The sequence below is a fragment of the Styela clava genome, chromosome 7 (assembly GCF_964204865.1).
Source record: "Styela clava chromosome 7, kaStyClav1.hap1.2, whole genome shotgun sequence".
Classification (NCBI taxonomy): Eukaryota; Metazoa; Chordata; class Ascidiacea; order Stolidobranchia; family Styelidae; genus Styela; species Styela clava.
This window is the reverse complement of record NC_135256.1, coordinates 3,260,161-3,276,288: the sequence shown is the minus strand read 5'-3', so window position 1 is coordinate 3,276,288 and position 16,128 is coordinate 3,260,161. Positions and strand designations below refer to the sequence as shown.

The 16,128-nt window shown below is 36.2% G+C and overlaps 1 protein-coding gene across 1 annotated transcript in view; it reads right to left on the bottom strand.

Moving 5' to 3' along the window:
* The window catches only part of LOC120328310 (ephrin type-B receptor 3-like), an 81,026-nt gene that overhangs the window by 11,735 nt on the left and 53,163 nt on the right, over positions 1-16,128 (bottom strand). Inside the window, exon 8 of the mRNA XM_039394758.2 lies at positions 1,226-1,381. Within this exon, the coding sequence (XP_039250692.2) occupies positions 1,226-1,381 (156 nt within the window). The remainder of the gene's footprint in view (positions 1-1,225; positions 1,382-16,128) is intronic.

The following is a 16,128-nucleotide window of genomic DNA, read 5'->3' as shown; positions in this document are numbered from 1 at the left end:
GAAAGGAAGGCGTTGCGCAATAAAAACCGTTCCATATTATTCGTCATCTGTTTCTAATAGTAGTGTTATTGTACTTCATCCCCAAAGTATAATAGTCTGGGTGAGATGATGTGTACGAGATTTGAACCGGAGATATTCAACATACGATGTCATCATAGTTAAGTCTAACGCTTTACCCGCTAGGCCACGTTAAAACGCCTCCAGAAAAATGATTTGCCGTCCAAGTTTACATCTGTTTCCAATAGAAGTGCGGAAGTACTCGACAGTCTATTGTTAGGCATTTGTTGTTATTGTCATTTTATTGCGACCCAGAAAGGACATGGGTCATTTTGCACGAATAGGAAACTTGTTGACTGAATTGGGTCGTTTTTCAACAACATTTTACTACTGGTATCAGTGATAGGATCGGGAGATTGTTTGATTTCAAAGAAATTCAAGGCTTTGAAAACCCCAAAATTTAGGATTGGGCTGATTCGAAAATGACTAATGAGCACTTTCAACATTTTGGAAAAAAACGGCGTATAAGAATTCTTATATATGAGTAGTTCTACTTTAGTATATTCAACTAATTAGTATTAGTTTATAAAACATACTGAACTAAAACCGAAAACTAAATATCGGGTTTTGTAAACCATAGGATATTGAAATGAGCTATGTTTAAAATAGCTACTTGAAAAAGAGTTGGTTGGTTCAAAGTTAACTCTTTATAAAGAGAGAGAAACATCGGAATAGAGAGAGAAACGACAATATTAACTTCCGAAATATTTTCATCCTCATAAAATTGCTTTGTCTACTATTGCCTTTAAATATTACACTCAATCGCTCCTCTTCTTTTAAAACAAAAAAGGTTCCCCCCTCGCAGTGTTGTCTTTAGTAGTATCGCTCAGTCGCTTAGTATTTGTTTTAACTACCCCTCTTTCAAAACGAGAAATGCATCTCCCAGTGTTGACAAGAGTTGGACTCTAGTTTTTAGTAATAAAAGACTTGAAGTAACTAGAGCCATCTAAATCTAATCACTCGAAATCGTCTTCAACTAACCGTCAATGAAACCCTACCCGATGACTGACTCGATTTCGAACTCAGATGACCCGTGACTCGACTTGGCTCAAGACTCGGGGGTTACAAAATTCCACCGAAAAGAATGAAAAGAATAATTTACCCCTCTCACACTTGTGTATATAGTAATGCCCCTCTCCTCTTTCAAAAAATAGAATCGCCTCCTTACTTGTGCATTCTTTCGTCGGGTCATCGTTATCTGCTCTGTAATAATGATGCGAGCAAGCACAGATGGTCGAACCCGTGTCCATTGAACTGCTATAGGAAGGACATCTCTTGCACATCTGGTTCCCAACATGGTTCTTAAATTGTTTCAGTGAGCACGCTGAAATAGAAATTGAAATATTTTTAGGGAATTAAAGACAGTCAACTCGTTTAACTCTTTGAACTCTGACGTCTCTGAGCGAAGTTACTCGCTCACCCTGAGGGTTCGCGGTGCCGTATTGGTAGAACAATAAAATAATTCTAAATATTGGCTATTTGGCACGCTTATAACTTTTTATCAAATTTAGGTAGCACGTTGTGTGACATTTCAATCGAAAGGAAATTTTATCGTGCATTCAGAATGTATTTTTCAATTTGAAATACATTTTGTCAAAATTAATAAAATTGACCCTAATCTAACAGTGATTTTTCTGCATGTATGTGAGTTTTGGCTTGAAATTTTGTTATTTTGGTACAAAATATACTGCCAATAATTGATGTTCATAAAGAGTTTTTTATAAGCTTTTTGTTGATATTCGAATTACTATTGTGGCTGCCATATAACCAATTTTATATTTAAATATTCAATTGTGTATCATTGTGTCGGGTGAACAACTTCGATAAGCGGCCATGACGCACTGATTACGTGGCTACGCAAAAGCCGATCACGTGACTAAAGTCATGAAGATGTTATTACGTACGTTCGAAACGTATTGCGTGGCAAAATGCGCAAGATAACTCTCACGACGACGTTCTCAGCGGGGCATCGGTCGCCGAGTTTCGATATGATATTAACCCGATATGATTTAAGCACCGACGTCGCACCGAGTAACGCATGCAGTAATGGTGAAGTGAAGGGAAGTTTATATCGTCATATAAAGTTCCGTGGAAAATGTTTTATTCGTCCATCAGTATTTGTTTAAATATCAACCAAAATAGGTACTTGCCTGCTCTTCGGATCAAAATATCAGATTGTACGAATGTTAGGCGAAGCAAGTCGAACTTATGAAGTTCATCGTTCACTGTCGGAATCCTTTAAATTTGGATGAACGCGACGACGTCATGCTGGGACCAGAAACTCACCTGACACATGTTACACCTGTTTCGGTCTCATTCGATTTTCGAACTCTATCAACACGTTGCAATCTTAGTACTACTTTATATATAGCTATACAGTATGTCTTCTGAAAGGAAATTTTATCCAGAAGATATATTAGCCAATCTCTATTTTTCGGACGAAGAAGGTTTAAACGAGAGTAGCTATCCTGACAGTGACGATTTTGAGTCAGAATTTGAGGATGATCTCATAATGAATGATTTGGATGGATCAATATTTGAGAGAACTCATAATGCAGAAAGAGCAACTCTTATTCCAGCAAGATCATATGCATCAAGATCGAACGCGTCGCCAGAACTAGATACCCCACCTTCTGCTACTGATCTTGACTCCATGGATTGGATCAGGGATACTTCAGGATTTACTGAAGAAATGTTTTCACCGACAAGAACTCCGGGACCTATGAACTTACCAGCATTTATAAATTATGATTCGACACCTTCCGAATATCTTTCTTTGGTCTGGGACGAAAATCTATGGAACACATTGGTAACCAATACAAATAACCACGCGGTTTATGTGCTACAAAGAAATCCCAATTCATTGTCTGCAAAATCGATCATAAAGGACAGTATATCAATAGAAGAAATGAAAGCATTTTTCGCATTAAGAGGGGCCATGGAGATGCTGCTGTATAAAGATCGTTATGAGCAATACTGGAGAACAAAGAACACCAGACTTACATACACGCCTGGTTTTGCAGAAATCATGTCGCGAGATCGATTTCTTGCTATATGGTCATTGCTTCACTGCGTGGACGAAAACGATCCAAATGTCAATAAAAGCGACAAAATTTACAAGACGCGACCAATTTTTAACTCTATACTGGAAAAGTTTCAGCATCACTATGCACCGGGCTGCAATCTGTCCCTTGACGAAGGAATGATTCCAACAAAAAACAAGTTGTCGTTTAGACAATACATTAAAGACAAACCAACCAAATGGGGCATCAAAACGTTTTTGGTGTGTGACAGCGAGAACGGGTATATATGCAACGCTGAGGTGTATACTGGGAAGAGGGAAGACAATAACTGTATACCGAGTTTAGGAGTAACCGGTAACTTGGTCGTACGATTATGTGAACCGTTTTATGGTCAGAATCACATCATATATATGGACCGTTTTTACACATCCGTTAGACTCGCAGACTACTTGTTGCGTCAGAAAGTTACTAGAATATGCGGTACAACCATGACCAATAGGAAACACTTCCCCAAAATGATTATAAAACGAAAGAACGAAATGGGCAAAGGAGAATCGGACATATTGTACAACGGAAGTGTCGGTGCCATTGCATGGCAAGACAAAAAAACAATATATTTTATTACAACGGCATTTTTAGATTCGCCGAACACGCAAGTCCAAAGATACGAGCCAGCTCAACGAAAAAGAGTCGATATTACATGTCCAGCAGCGGTTAAAGCGTACAATTCCTTCATGGGAGGGACAGACAAAAATGACCAAATGACTCGTCTGCAAAAATGCAGACGGCACTACAAATGGCCGAGAAGACTGGTTATGAAGTTTTTTGTGTGGGCGACATACAACTCGTACGTGTTAATGAATTTTGTGAAGCCTCATAGCATAAGAGGAAAAAGAGTATTTACTTTTCACAATTTTCTCGAACAATTGTTTGAAGAGCTCGCTGGAGGGAGCAAAATGTTAACGACAAAAAAATACAAGATTGTTAAACAGCATGAGGAATTGACAGATATGAAAAGACTTCAAGTAAACGTACGCCACGATGTGTATAAACCGAAAAATGCCAGCACTAATAACAGATGCGTCGTATGCCGCAAAATTTATAAAATTGCAAGAAAGGCCAATCCTGCCGCTAATGACAAAGAGTTGCCCAAACAATGCAAGACGACGTTCAAATGCAGATACTGCGATGAATACTTATGCATAGGGAATGAAACCAATAATCATTGGTATGATTGGCATAACAAAGTGCAATATTGGGTTTAGAGTGTATAGCAGTCTTTTATCCACATAATATTTTCTTATACTTATACATTTTCTTCTTTTGCATGTTCCTGAGTGTTTCGCATTTTTTTTAATAAAATCACAATCTGGTTCATATTTTGTATGTGTTTATCGGGGCTGGAGCGGGAAGTCAATTTCAAAGCCTAAGGCGAACTTTGAATGAGTGACATCGGGTTAATCAATTGTTTTCCGCGCACATTTAAATAATAACATCTCGCCGTTACGTGATTGCGTGTATCGTTACGCCCAGTTGCATTTGCGTAACTTACGCAAAGTCGTGTGTGACGTGACGAAACATTACGTCGATAAAAACGTCAGGTTGACGTATAGCGACGCAGTCAAAGCTACAGAATATCAAACATATTTGGCAACAAAATTTGAATGGTTTGTCATACATACGTTGCGGAAGTGTCAATAGAAAGACATTCAAATTCTCCATATATATTGTCGATTGCATATGTGACTATATAGGCAAGAGGTCGAAATTCTTTATATTAAATATTTGTTATCATACAATAATTTCATACGCACTTTCAAATTGCCAATTTTACTGAAACATCGTATATTAGAGCACCGATATTTACAGTATGATTAGTCCCAATAACAAGCTTTCATGCAATATAAAATTTATTCAAATACTCATTGTGGTTCTTGAGATACGAGATCATAAAGTTGATTCCTTCCGACACGAAAAACAAGCCGGTAAACCGGCTTGCCGGGGCACAGAGCGTACTCAAACAAGCCGGTAAACCGGCTTGCCGGGTTCTAGAGGTTAAGTGGTGGTATAGGTCAAGTCAGTGGTGTGCAAACTGCGGCCCGCGGGCCAAAGGCTATCTTAAAGCAAGGTGTGGCCCGCGACTTCACCCAGTTACATGTATCTGGCCCTTCTGTTCTTCTGTAATAAAGATTGCAGACCCCACATATTGGTACATATTATGGAAAACAGGAAAATAACATAACTTTCCTGAAAAGCGTTTTAGGTTACTAAAAATTTTGGGTATGATCATACGCAGACAGAAGTTTATAATAGGGTTAATATTATTCCTACATTTCCATAGAATTAATTAAGAAATTTATAGTTTAGTTAGAGTTTTTTAGTGTCCCCTGTACGTAAATATGGTAAAAAAATAACCTTATTGTTGCTACATTTATCTCGCTTCATTAAACGAAACAGAAGTAACCCAATGAAGAGAACTTCCGCAATAATTCAGCTCATCAAAAAATAAATCCAAAATTTAAAACGCAAAAATCCAACGTTAGTAAGGGCGATTTGTTTTCTATGGGTCAACCTCGTTTATCTCATTTAGCTTGTTTACCACATTAAAATGATTTATTACATCCTTGTGTTGCGTGCAAATAAAAACCACTTCAAAGCATTTTATCTCACACATTCGAGTGCGGCTTATCAATAGCGTTAGAGTTCGATTCTGCTTAAACTAGAGAGGAATCATTTCTGAGCCAAGTTGATTTGAAATTCAATCTAAAAGTTAATTCAAAGTAAGAAGGCAGAACACAAAAATCTGTCGCAATAAAATAAAATTGTGTAAAATTACAGAATGAACTAACGACATTTTGTATTCTCGTTTCTCATTGTTGTGTACGCATTCAAGACATTCCAATCATGATATATTGGTCGCATTTCAGTTTCTAGCGATTTGCTTAAAGAAAGATCATTCAGAAGTGAAGGGGATTCATCTCTAAGCAAGGTTAAATATTCAATTCAAAAGTCAATTTAAAGTAAAAAATTAGAACACAAAAATCTGACGTCATAAAATAAAAATATAATGTCATAAGACATGTGTGGGGAAATCACGATGGCGTGGCCCAACTGCGTCTTGCACGTGCCAAATTAAACCAAATGAAAAACTCGTTTCGATGACCGCACAATTTATCCTTGTGGGCTGCATTTCGCCCGCTGCCCGACATTCCTCCATTGAAGAATAAACAACAAAACTGGGCTCCTATGCATCGTAAGAAGGGAATGAGGAGTTTATAAAATAGGCAAAGGGATTTTGGAAGCCACTGGCGCAGGACGACGGGATCAAGCTGTCAATCACAGACTCAATGGAATCTGATATTAATAATATTTTAAGCTAAATCTTTCGGCCACTGGTCAAATAGATTGAAATAGTTAAGTATGTTTACTTTGCAGTTTCGGTAATAGGCACGGTGTTATTGTCAACCTTTCCGGATCTCTTTTGATTATGTCCAGCTTAGCGTTGCCAGAAATTATTATGGGGGTGCTTATGGGTGTCCGAACCTTAACATTTATATTGGGTACGCCCCAGCTTCTGATCGGTGGGAGAGACGGCTGAAATTTTTACTTGACAATATAGACCGTGCCAGGTAGCCGGTCCGACAGAAAAACCGGGTTTTTCAAGAGGCGTGAGAATCTAAATAGCTTTCAATCTACAAAAAATTGCTATGTTCGATACAAAAAAATAGTTCCAAACCTCATCGTCTATTGGTTTTTGCCTCACCACTAAATCCCCGTATGTTTTCTTTGATTATGTTAAAGTTAGATTAAAATAAATTAGGTTAAACATAGCTAGAAAAAAACCTTATACTAAACTAACGTAAGATAAACAAAACCAAAGAAAACAGAACAAAAAATAGCTCAAGACTCGTTAACACAAGTCCCTCGGTTCAAACGAGGACAGGTCCTTTCATCAGGAAGCCATATTTAACACGCTAGGGTGAAGATCACCCACAGTAGGACGGGGGGTCAGTTTGATCCCGATTTTATAATCCTGCGTTACTGACAGGAGATAATCCCAGTTAGAATTTCATTTTGGTGAACATTGGTCAAACTGTACGATTAAAGCGCAAAGTTGTTTTACGGTATCGCTATGAAAATGACTCCAGACGAGGAGTGGGCAAGGTTTTTGAACCAGGGGCCAAAACTTTTGCCCACCTAGTCTGGCGGTCATGTAAGTGTGACGTAAAAGTTACATTTCAAAAACAATATTTACAGTGTTATACAGAAACAAATGTGGAAAACATTCGTGACGAAACTAAATTTAATCGCAATCCCAACAAATTCCTTGAGTTATTTTTTTTAGCTTAAACATCACAATTTGGTTTTAGTTTGGTGGTGGCATCATCAGGCGGGCCAGATTGAATTACCCAACGGGCCGGATTTGCCCGCGGGCCATAGTTTGACCATGCCAGCTCCAAAAAAACAGATATTGGGTTGTACTATGATATTCTATCAATTAAAACGTGTATCACGTAAAACGTCTAAGCGTCTATGCCGCGATTTCAAAAAGTCGCGGATGACGAACAAATAATAAAGTTAAAATAATGAAATAAATAATAGGAAAATAAACTATATCTAAATATGATTGTTTTAGGCGTTACAGACGTATGTGTACCAACATGGAGGTAACTAATTTTGTTCGCCAACTTTACATCAGGTTGTGTAAGAAGGCGGAAGCCTATGGGCAGGGGGTATATCCACTTAGCTAACACAGACAGTCCCAAATAGAACACTCCTAATAGAACTAAAATAAAGAAAATCTGAATAAAATTATGACCTAACCCTAACCTGGTATACACACTGCGGAGGTACCGTTTTTTGTTATTAGTAATTCAGTTTTGCGGCCATATAAACCTAAATGCCGTTTGCTATTGTAGCATATTCTTCAGCCACGAGATTTTACGAAATTTATTTTTCAAAATTTGGGTTGGAAACCGCAGTCAAAGAGTTCATAGCCGTGGTCGTAAAGCTTTTATGAATAACATTTTTGGCGTGATTCTCAGATAAGATCATTTAATACTTTAAAACCTATGTTTCATAAAGTAATAAGAGTTCACTGGGTGGTTCATTTTATTACGCTAAGCTATTTGGTGGAGTTATTTATAGATTTTTCGGAATATTTGTTTTACCATAAACTTAAGATAGTTTAATAAAAGCGAAGTTCCAATTTCGGCGCTCAAGAAGTATGTGTACCAATATGGAGGTAACTAATTTGTTCACCTACTTTACATCAAGTTGTGTAATAGAACTGAAACTTATGGGCGAGGTATATTCACTTGGCTAACACAGACAGTCTCCGAACTCGTAATAGAACTAAAATAAAGAAAATCGAAATAAATTTATGCGCTAACCCTAACCTGGTACACACACTACGGGAGTACCAATATGATTTTAATATTATTTGGTAATATATAAGAGCAATCAATGGGATTGACTCTTAGTATTTAAAGCTAATAAGTGCATTTAAAGAAAAAATTAGACATTCTTTTTTAAATATAAAAATAACTATGACATCACGTGATGATCTCACACCTTTTTTCATCACTTTCCTAGTTATTTGAATTTGTAAACCAAATTATTTGACACTTGTACATGTTTATATGACTTATTGGTGAATTAAAAAAAAATTGGTTTTTAAAAAAAAGAAAAATAGTATGACTTCACCTTATATATATTGCCTTCAAAGTGTTTAATTTTTTTCTTCATTTTTTAACATAATTTTATCGATTTTTTTTTTTATAAGGTTAAGTGCAAATAGATGTTGTTTGAAAAAATAGGTGTAATAAAAACCATAACGTGCCAATTCTCCATTAAAAGTTTGTTGCCATTTCTAAATTTTGAGGTTTTTAAAAGCTTGTTTAGGTCGAATAGAACGCATGTTAACGTGTTTGTACAATTAATATTCTCCTCTTATCCGCTTTTATGAATGTTATCAAAGATCACTATCTCATACAATTCTATATTTAGAAAAGCGAACGGAAGCTAAAAGCATTTTTACATTACAACGCCAATTAATTGTTGCCCAATGTATGTGTATAGATTAAGGTCACACAACCTGTAACCGCATCCATCCTGTATAAGCTCACCGGACCCACTTAAATATATCAAAAAGTAAACAAAATTGGCGATTTTTTTCGTACAAAACACAGCGAAATTTTTGCTATTATTAGTGACATTACTTAGTATCAATATTTATACAAAAAATTCAATATGTAAATAAAATAATGGCGGCCACCCATGGTTAAGTTTATCAAATCCGTGGATTAAATTTGTGGTGGCAAAATATAAAAACACAATAGAGCGATTTTCAAAAGTGGTGCCATCGCCTGGAACACACCCGTTCATTGAAAAATAAACAATTCTCCTCGTTTTTCTTTTAACACGTTCCCATCATTTATATTATTTGCCACGTTTAAATAATAAGAAAGTCAAGAAATGAAAGCAAACGGATAAATGCATAACAGTCAAAGAAATCAATAAGTTACACAGCCAATTTACTATAAAATTAGCGTAGTCATTGCAAATGGTACCAGTGAAGGTCTGTCCTTGTGAGCCTTAGAGAATTGCTTCGTAGTCCTATATGGGAGCCAAAGGCCATATGCGTATTCTTTTATATGTAAAGAGAAGCATTTTTTGTATCATACATAATAATTTGTCGTGACACGCTTCTTAGACCCGCAAGAGTCTTGACAACCCACGTTTCTGGAGAGTCTAATAACTCAAATGGTATGTTATGAATTGGGTAGGCAATGCGAAAAAATAAATAACCCGGCCTTCCCTAAAATAGAAGCCATTTACCAATCATTGTTTAATATTAAAATGCAAAAACGTCATTCAGATATATAAACTAGGCATAACGACACGAGAAGTTTTACAAAATCTAGTATTAGCACGCTTAAACAAAATACATCATTGTCAAAACTGAAAAGCGTTAAGCCGCAAGATTGTTTTGGTAGCTTTTAAGGTGTTGAAGTATGTCAAAATAATGCTTTGGGTCGAATCAGTTGTACGAAAAAGTTCATAGGCCATGTTGTGTAAAGTGTTATTTGGCATTACGTACAGCGTGAAATGGCGTACTACACATTGTTGCCACATTTCAACACTACCGTTGTCAATTTTTTTAATGCCGTTATTGCTTCTTTGGACAGTTACAAAATTAGCGAAGTAAATGAAGAGCTAGCGGAGCCCCAAGGTTTTTCTCACTTTGAGAGCATCTTTAAAACCTATGGCCTATCCAATTTACTACTTCTGTTAGAGGTCAGCTAAGTTGTACAGCCAAGTTCATAGGTTATGTTGCGTAATGTGTTATTTGGCATTACGTACTGCGTGAAATGGTGTAATTTGGATAAGTCAATGGGACAATATGCTGTATTTTCACGCGCCGATTATTCACGTTGAACCGAATAAAGCCCTGTAAAAGCAACCAATGATATTCAATGGTATTATTTTTGAAAGAACACCATTTATCACAGTCTGAGCGGATGTGGAATTCGAATTGAAGATAGTATAACGCTCCAATTACGATCTCCAATCGCCATTGCGCTCACACTTTTATTACCTCCAACAACGGGTATAGGAACTGTAGTGTCGTCGCCAATTGTTGAACCACTACTTGAGTGGCCCCCAGAGAATTGCCCCCATGTAACCCCAGGGTCCCAATTCAAGAAACCCTGTGCTAAGGATTATTGCTTATTCTTTGTCAAAAACATTCCAGAAACGCAGGCCCCATGCAAGAAGAAAACCAAAATATACAAAGGTCAGCCGAGCTCGCAGATTTGAAGAAACAAAGAAAACCGCAACCGTTAATGCATTCCTGTGTGAGCATTGGTTTAAGAATTGGATCTATGTTGGCAAGTTGGAGGTTTCAAATCCTAACATCGCTCCCTGACGAGGGTATAATAAGAGAGGGTGCTGTAAAACACGGAATGCAATTTTATTGGGTGCTCCGTAGTATTCGTACCAAGATGGCGCACAACCTGAACATAGTATGTGTAACAGGTAAAGGTTAGCAGGCTGTGCGCCATCTTGGTACGAATACTACAGACGCGCCTTTTATTGTTTACGGAAGTTAAATACAGGGATATTACTTTGTATTCGACGTAGTTCTACTAATATTCTTTAGTTATTTATTACTATTTTATTACATATTTATAAACGTATAATAAACTACTGAATCTGTACCTGCCACAGAGCGAGTGGCGTATATCATTAGCTAGTAATCTTTTAAACATGAACAAATGAAAAAATATAGTTTTTATGCAGCGAGGAAATAATTTAGAGATGTAAATTAGACAAGGGAATGTCGATTAGGGTCGTGAACAACTGAGAAAATATATGGTAAATTTGAAGAGAATTTTTTTCCTGAAAGCGAAGCAAGTTTCCCCCCTAACCCGTCCTACAAAAACTCTATGTGATTCATTATTTTTCGGGAAAAAAAAATTCCCACAATGCAAAAAATTAATTAAAATTTTTAGTTGTTTACTTTCTCGCGATATTACATTTTCTTATCGCTTAGGAAATCTATTAACGCGCATTATGGGCCAAAGTGCACTCTTATCAAAGGAATGTTCTAAGCAGAATGCCCGGAGGGGATGATCACGTCCAAACGATGGTCCCAAATATTTACAATCAAGGTTACAACGGGTATACGTAGTAAATAAACTAAGCTTTTCTTCTTAGGTTTGGTGAGAAATTGTAGCGAGATAATATTTCAAAGAAGCCAACGTAATTTCCTAGTAATTCTACCGTATCCAAATCGATAGTCTAGCTCAGAGATTCTAAATTCACTGTGGTTTGTTTAATTTTTTGAAATTAAAAAACTTATTTTAAGTGATTTAAGAGTCTTGCTGCACAAGACGAAATAACCTTTTTGTCATCCGAAATACACAACCTTTCAAATATTCCACTAACTGAGTCGCAAATTAGCGTCCTAGAGAAAGTACTCGGTTCTACGTTAGAAAAATGTTAGTGTGCAGCAATACTCTTGAATCACTTAAAATGTTGATCTTTACTCGTGCTACAGTATCCTTACGTTATATACATACGAATCACCGGCACATAAAGAATTGACTAAGAAAAAGTAGTTGGTTCCGAAGAAACCAAATCATTAATGCATTTATTGTTTTGTTTTTCGTTCGTTGCTTTGGGTTGAGAATCTTCAAAGTGGGGCCAAGTGCTATATGTTGAAATCCCATGCCCCCTCCCCCCATCATCCTGGAGGGGGGGGGGAGTTTGGTATGCAACGCCCAACTGGAAAGACTTAGTGTCTGCTTGTGCACAGCCTTGCTCGTAGAGACAGATGTGATAACATCTCATTAAATAAGCTAATTACCTTAAAAACCGATACAACGAGGCGTGAAATCTGTTCTATGTTTTTACCATGTTAATCTGGTAAAGCATCAACTTGGTACAGACACCGTATAATCTCCGAGTAAACATAATTTGTTCCGCAACATGAGCTGTGAGCTCAGAATTTACAGATTAATTCTAGATTTAATTTTTTTTTTTTTGGTTGAAATCGAACCCGTATGACTTCGAACAATCGCTGTTACAAATACTTCAAAATTTTGTCTCGAAAATTTTTTTTTTTTTTTTTTGTAGAACGCCTGTTTACGCCTTCTGCTCTGCGAGAATTCCTACAAAAGACTTGATGATATGTAAAGAGCTTCCACTCACACAAAGAGAGCAAGATGTTGACAGACTGGTACAGGGTTGGATCGGCGGTGTGGCGCGCCGTCCTAAGCATCAGGATGTCCTGTGTGGGTTTGCAGGTTCGAATCCCTTGCGTGGATAGTTTATGTGCGAGTGGATTGCTGGACTCTTTGCCGCCGCATGGTGGTTCACGTGACCGCTGGTCGGTTACAGCTTCCTCCAACATCAAGTCCATGCTTCCAAAAACAGATAACTGGCTAACTAATCTCATACTTGACATGGAATGGTAACCGGATAAGAGACTTTGCCACAGGATTAAGCCATCTTCTCCCCCGGGATAAATATTTGAAGCATTTTGAGTTGGCGATGTAATTTTACAGCATATCCTACTATAAAAAAAATTTAATTTATTCGAACTAAGTCCTTCCCTTTATTAACGTCATTAGAGGTGACCATCGGTATTTAACTATATGATACCGCACGCCAGATGTTAAGTGTTAAGTTTACTTTGGCAATGTTTGCTGAAGAACCTTATCCTGCTGAACGTAACCGAACCCTATTTTCAAAATATGTAGACTTCTATTAAGGTAGCATAATGTCATTTCATTTGAGTGCGATAAGAGTTATGCGCGTAGAAGTCGAATTTTTAGTGTAACCATAGTTATGCGCCATTAGCAAGACCTCTTTAGTTTGACAACATTTTTATGCGAGTATAAACGGTAGTTTACAAACTGCCAATTAAATTAAAAAATGGTTTTATACATTGTAAAATACCCACATATATATATATTCTGAAATATGGACATATTAAACTTCGAATGTACTCAAATATTTGATACTCTTTTGCAATCATTTTTACAAACGATTATTCAATGAAATATATATAGAAATAAAAAAGATAAAACATCTGGCGCTCCAGAAGTGTGTGTACCAATATGGAGGTAACTAATTTTGTTTGCCTTCCTTGAATCAAGTTGTATGAAAGGACTGAAGCTTGTGGGTAGGGGGTATATTCACTTGGCTAACACAGACATTCTCCGAACTCGTAATAGAACTAAAATGAGGAAAATCGGAGCAAAACTAAGGCCTACCGGTTACCTGCTACTCATACTACGGGAGTACCCGGTTATTGATTATTCAACGAAAGATTATATATACAAATAATAAAGATAAAACATTTCACAATCCCAAAATATGACCTAACAATGTTTTGACCGTATCTAAGCATGTATCAATGCTTTTAACGGCTGACCGCGTATTTTAAATGTTTGCCCCTCTCCCTTATCTGTCTGCTTGACAAGGCAATCAGTCATTTTGTAAATTTTTTATGCAAACATTTCAAAATGCATTCTAAAACCACAAATATTATTAATACATTGTAACAAGAATTGTACTTTAAAGATTTTTTGCCCAAGGTTTTGGGTCTGAAAAACGAAATGAATTATTATTTTTGTAGTAATTTTAAATTTCTAAGATTTTATTTAGAATGACACTGTATTAACAAATAATATGAATTAATCGTAACGAGAATTGTACATTAAAAAGATATTTTGCCTATTGTTTCACAGCTGAAAAATAAATTGCTATTTTTTGGATTAATTTTAAGTCCTTGAGATTTCATCTCTAATGACACTGTAACCACGAATGTGAATATATTGTAACGAGAACCGCACATTAAATAATTTTTTTATTTTGGGGTTTAAAAATAAATTACTATTTATGTGGATCAATTCTAAAATTCTAAGATTCCATTCCAATGACACTGAAACATCGAATATGAATATATTTTAACGCGAACTGTAGTTTACAGTTTATCCTCATTTGATTCTGGAACTGTAAAATAAACTACTTTATTTCGAAGAAATCCTATCTAATATAAGAAAAAGTGCAGTTGTGAATAGAATTTTTGAATTTTTTTTGTTTATAGAACCCCCCCCCCTTCCCCCTCACAACCCCCAAAAAATATAAAACAAAGAATATTTTCAAAACGCAACATTCAAAGAATTTTTTCCAACTGTTCAGTCTTCCTTTATTATTTCCCTGAGGAACTTGTGGTCGAAAATAAACTGCTTACTGATTCAATCTGCAACCGAATTTCTATTTTTAGGGCAAATTTCCCGAGGGCTTTTGAACTAAGATAAGAAATATTGATTGGTAAAGAATGTGATGCGTATCACGAGGGTGTCTAAGAGGGAGATGTATCCAAGCAAGAAATTTTTGGGCTTTCGGGAGGAAATTTTACTTACTATATAGAGACATCAGGAATCTGAGATAAAAATGTGGCGTGATCGTAATGCGTTTACTGTAGCCAAAGGCGAACTAAAAATTTAATTCTTCAAGAGTGAAATTCCCTCAAAACTCTCCTGAAACCGTGAAAATATATGCCATTGCATTACAGTACCACCGCATTTGTGGAAATTTTACTTTGTATTTTATTGTAAAGTTACTATATAGACAACATAAATTTGAAGTAACAATTGTGAAGGGTTATACAGTCTTTAATGCGCTTAAAGCAGATCGAAAAATTTAATTCTTTCAGAGTAAAATTCATTTTTTAAATTAGATTTCCATTACCGGACCATAGAATTTCAGTAAAAACGGCGTCAATATAATTGGAATGACACCTATTATGGAAATTATTAAAATCCCCTGTAAATTTACTTTGTGAATAAACAACCCATAAACCATCGACTTAGACTCTTATCGTATCTCTTATCTTATGACATCAATAATTTAAAATTTCACTCGAATGTTTTTTCGTTAAAGAGTGGGTCAAAAAATGAAACGCAAGTTTGTTATTGACGCAAAAAAATGGGCCCACAGCCTTTTTTTCCAAAATATAATACTGTATAATATTTACACATAGAATCGGACCTATCTATGCTAGTGTGTCAATTAAAAGATTTCCTAATACCGGACAAAATTTATGTTTTAAATTGGCAACGACGTCTCATATTTGTCATCGACCAATTTTATGGGTTTATTTCGGACACGGATTGTCGATTTGTTGATGATTGAAATCTAGAGATGAATATTCAAAAATTCTGAGCTTGTTTTGTGAGGTGAATAAAGATTTAATCTGTTTGTGACAGCGAGAAAACGGCCTAATTGGACTTCTGTGTAGATAAGAGGTTCATCTTGATAGCGACATATCGTGTGGTCTTGAGAAAGTCTTGTAGACTTTTGCTCCCAGCAAGACCATATACAAGCAGTGACTGGCATGTATGGAGCTGCTATCATTTGGAAAGACCAATATCTTTTCGGTAGAGATGTGTAACTTGTGTAAGAATGGGCATTTTAAATCAAATATTCAAACAGAATCGAATTGTAAGTTATTCGAATTGGTTTAGACGAA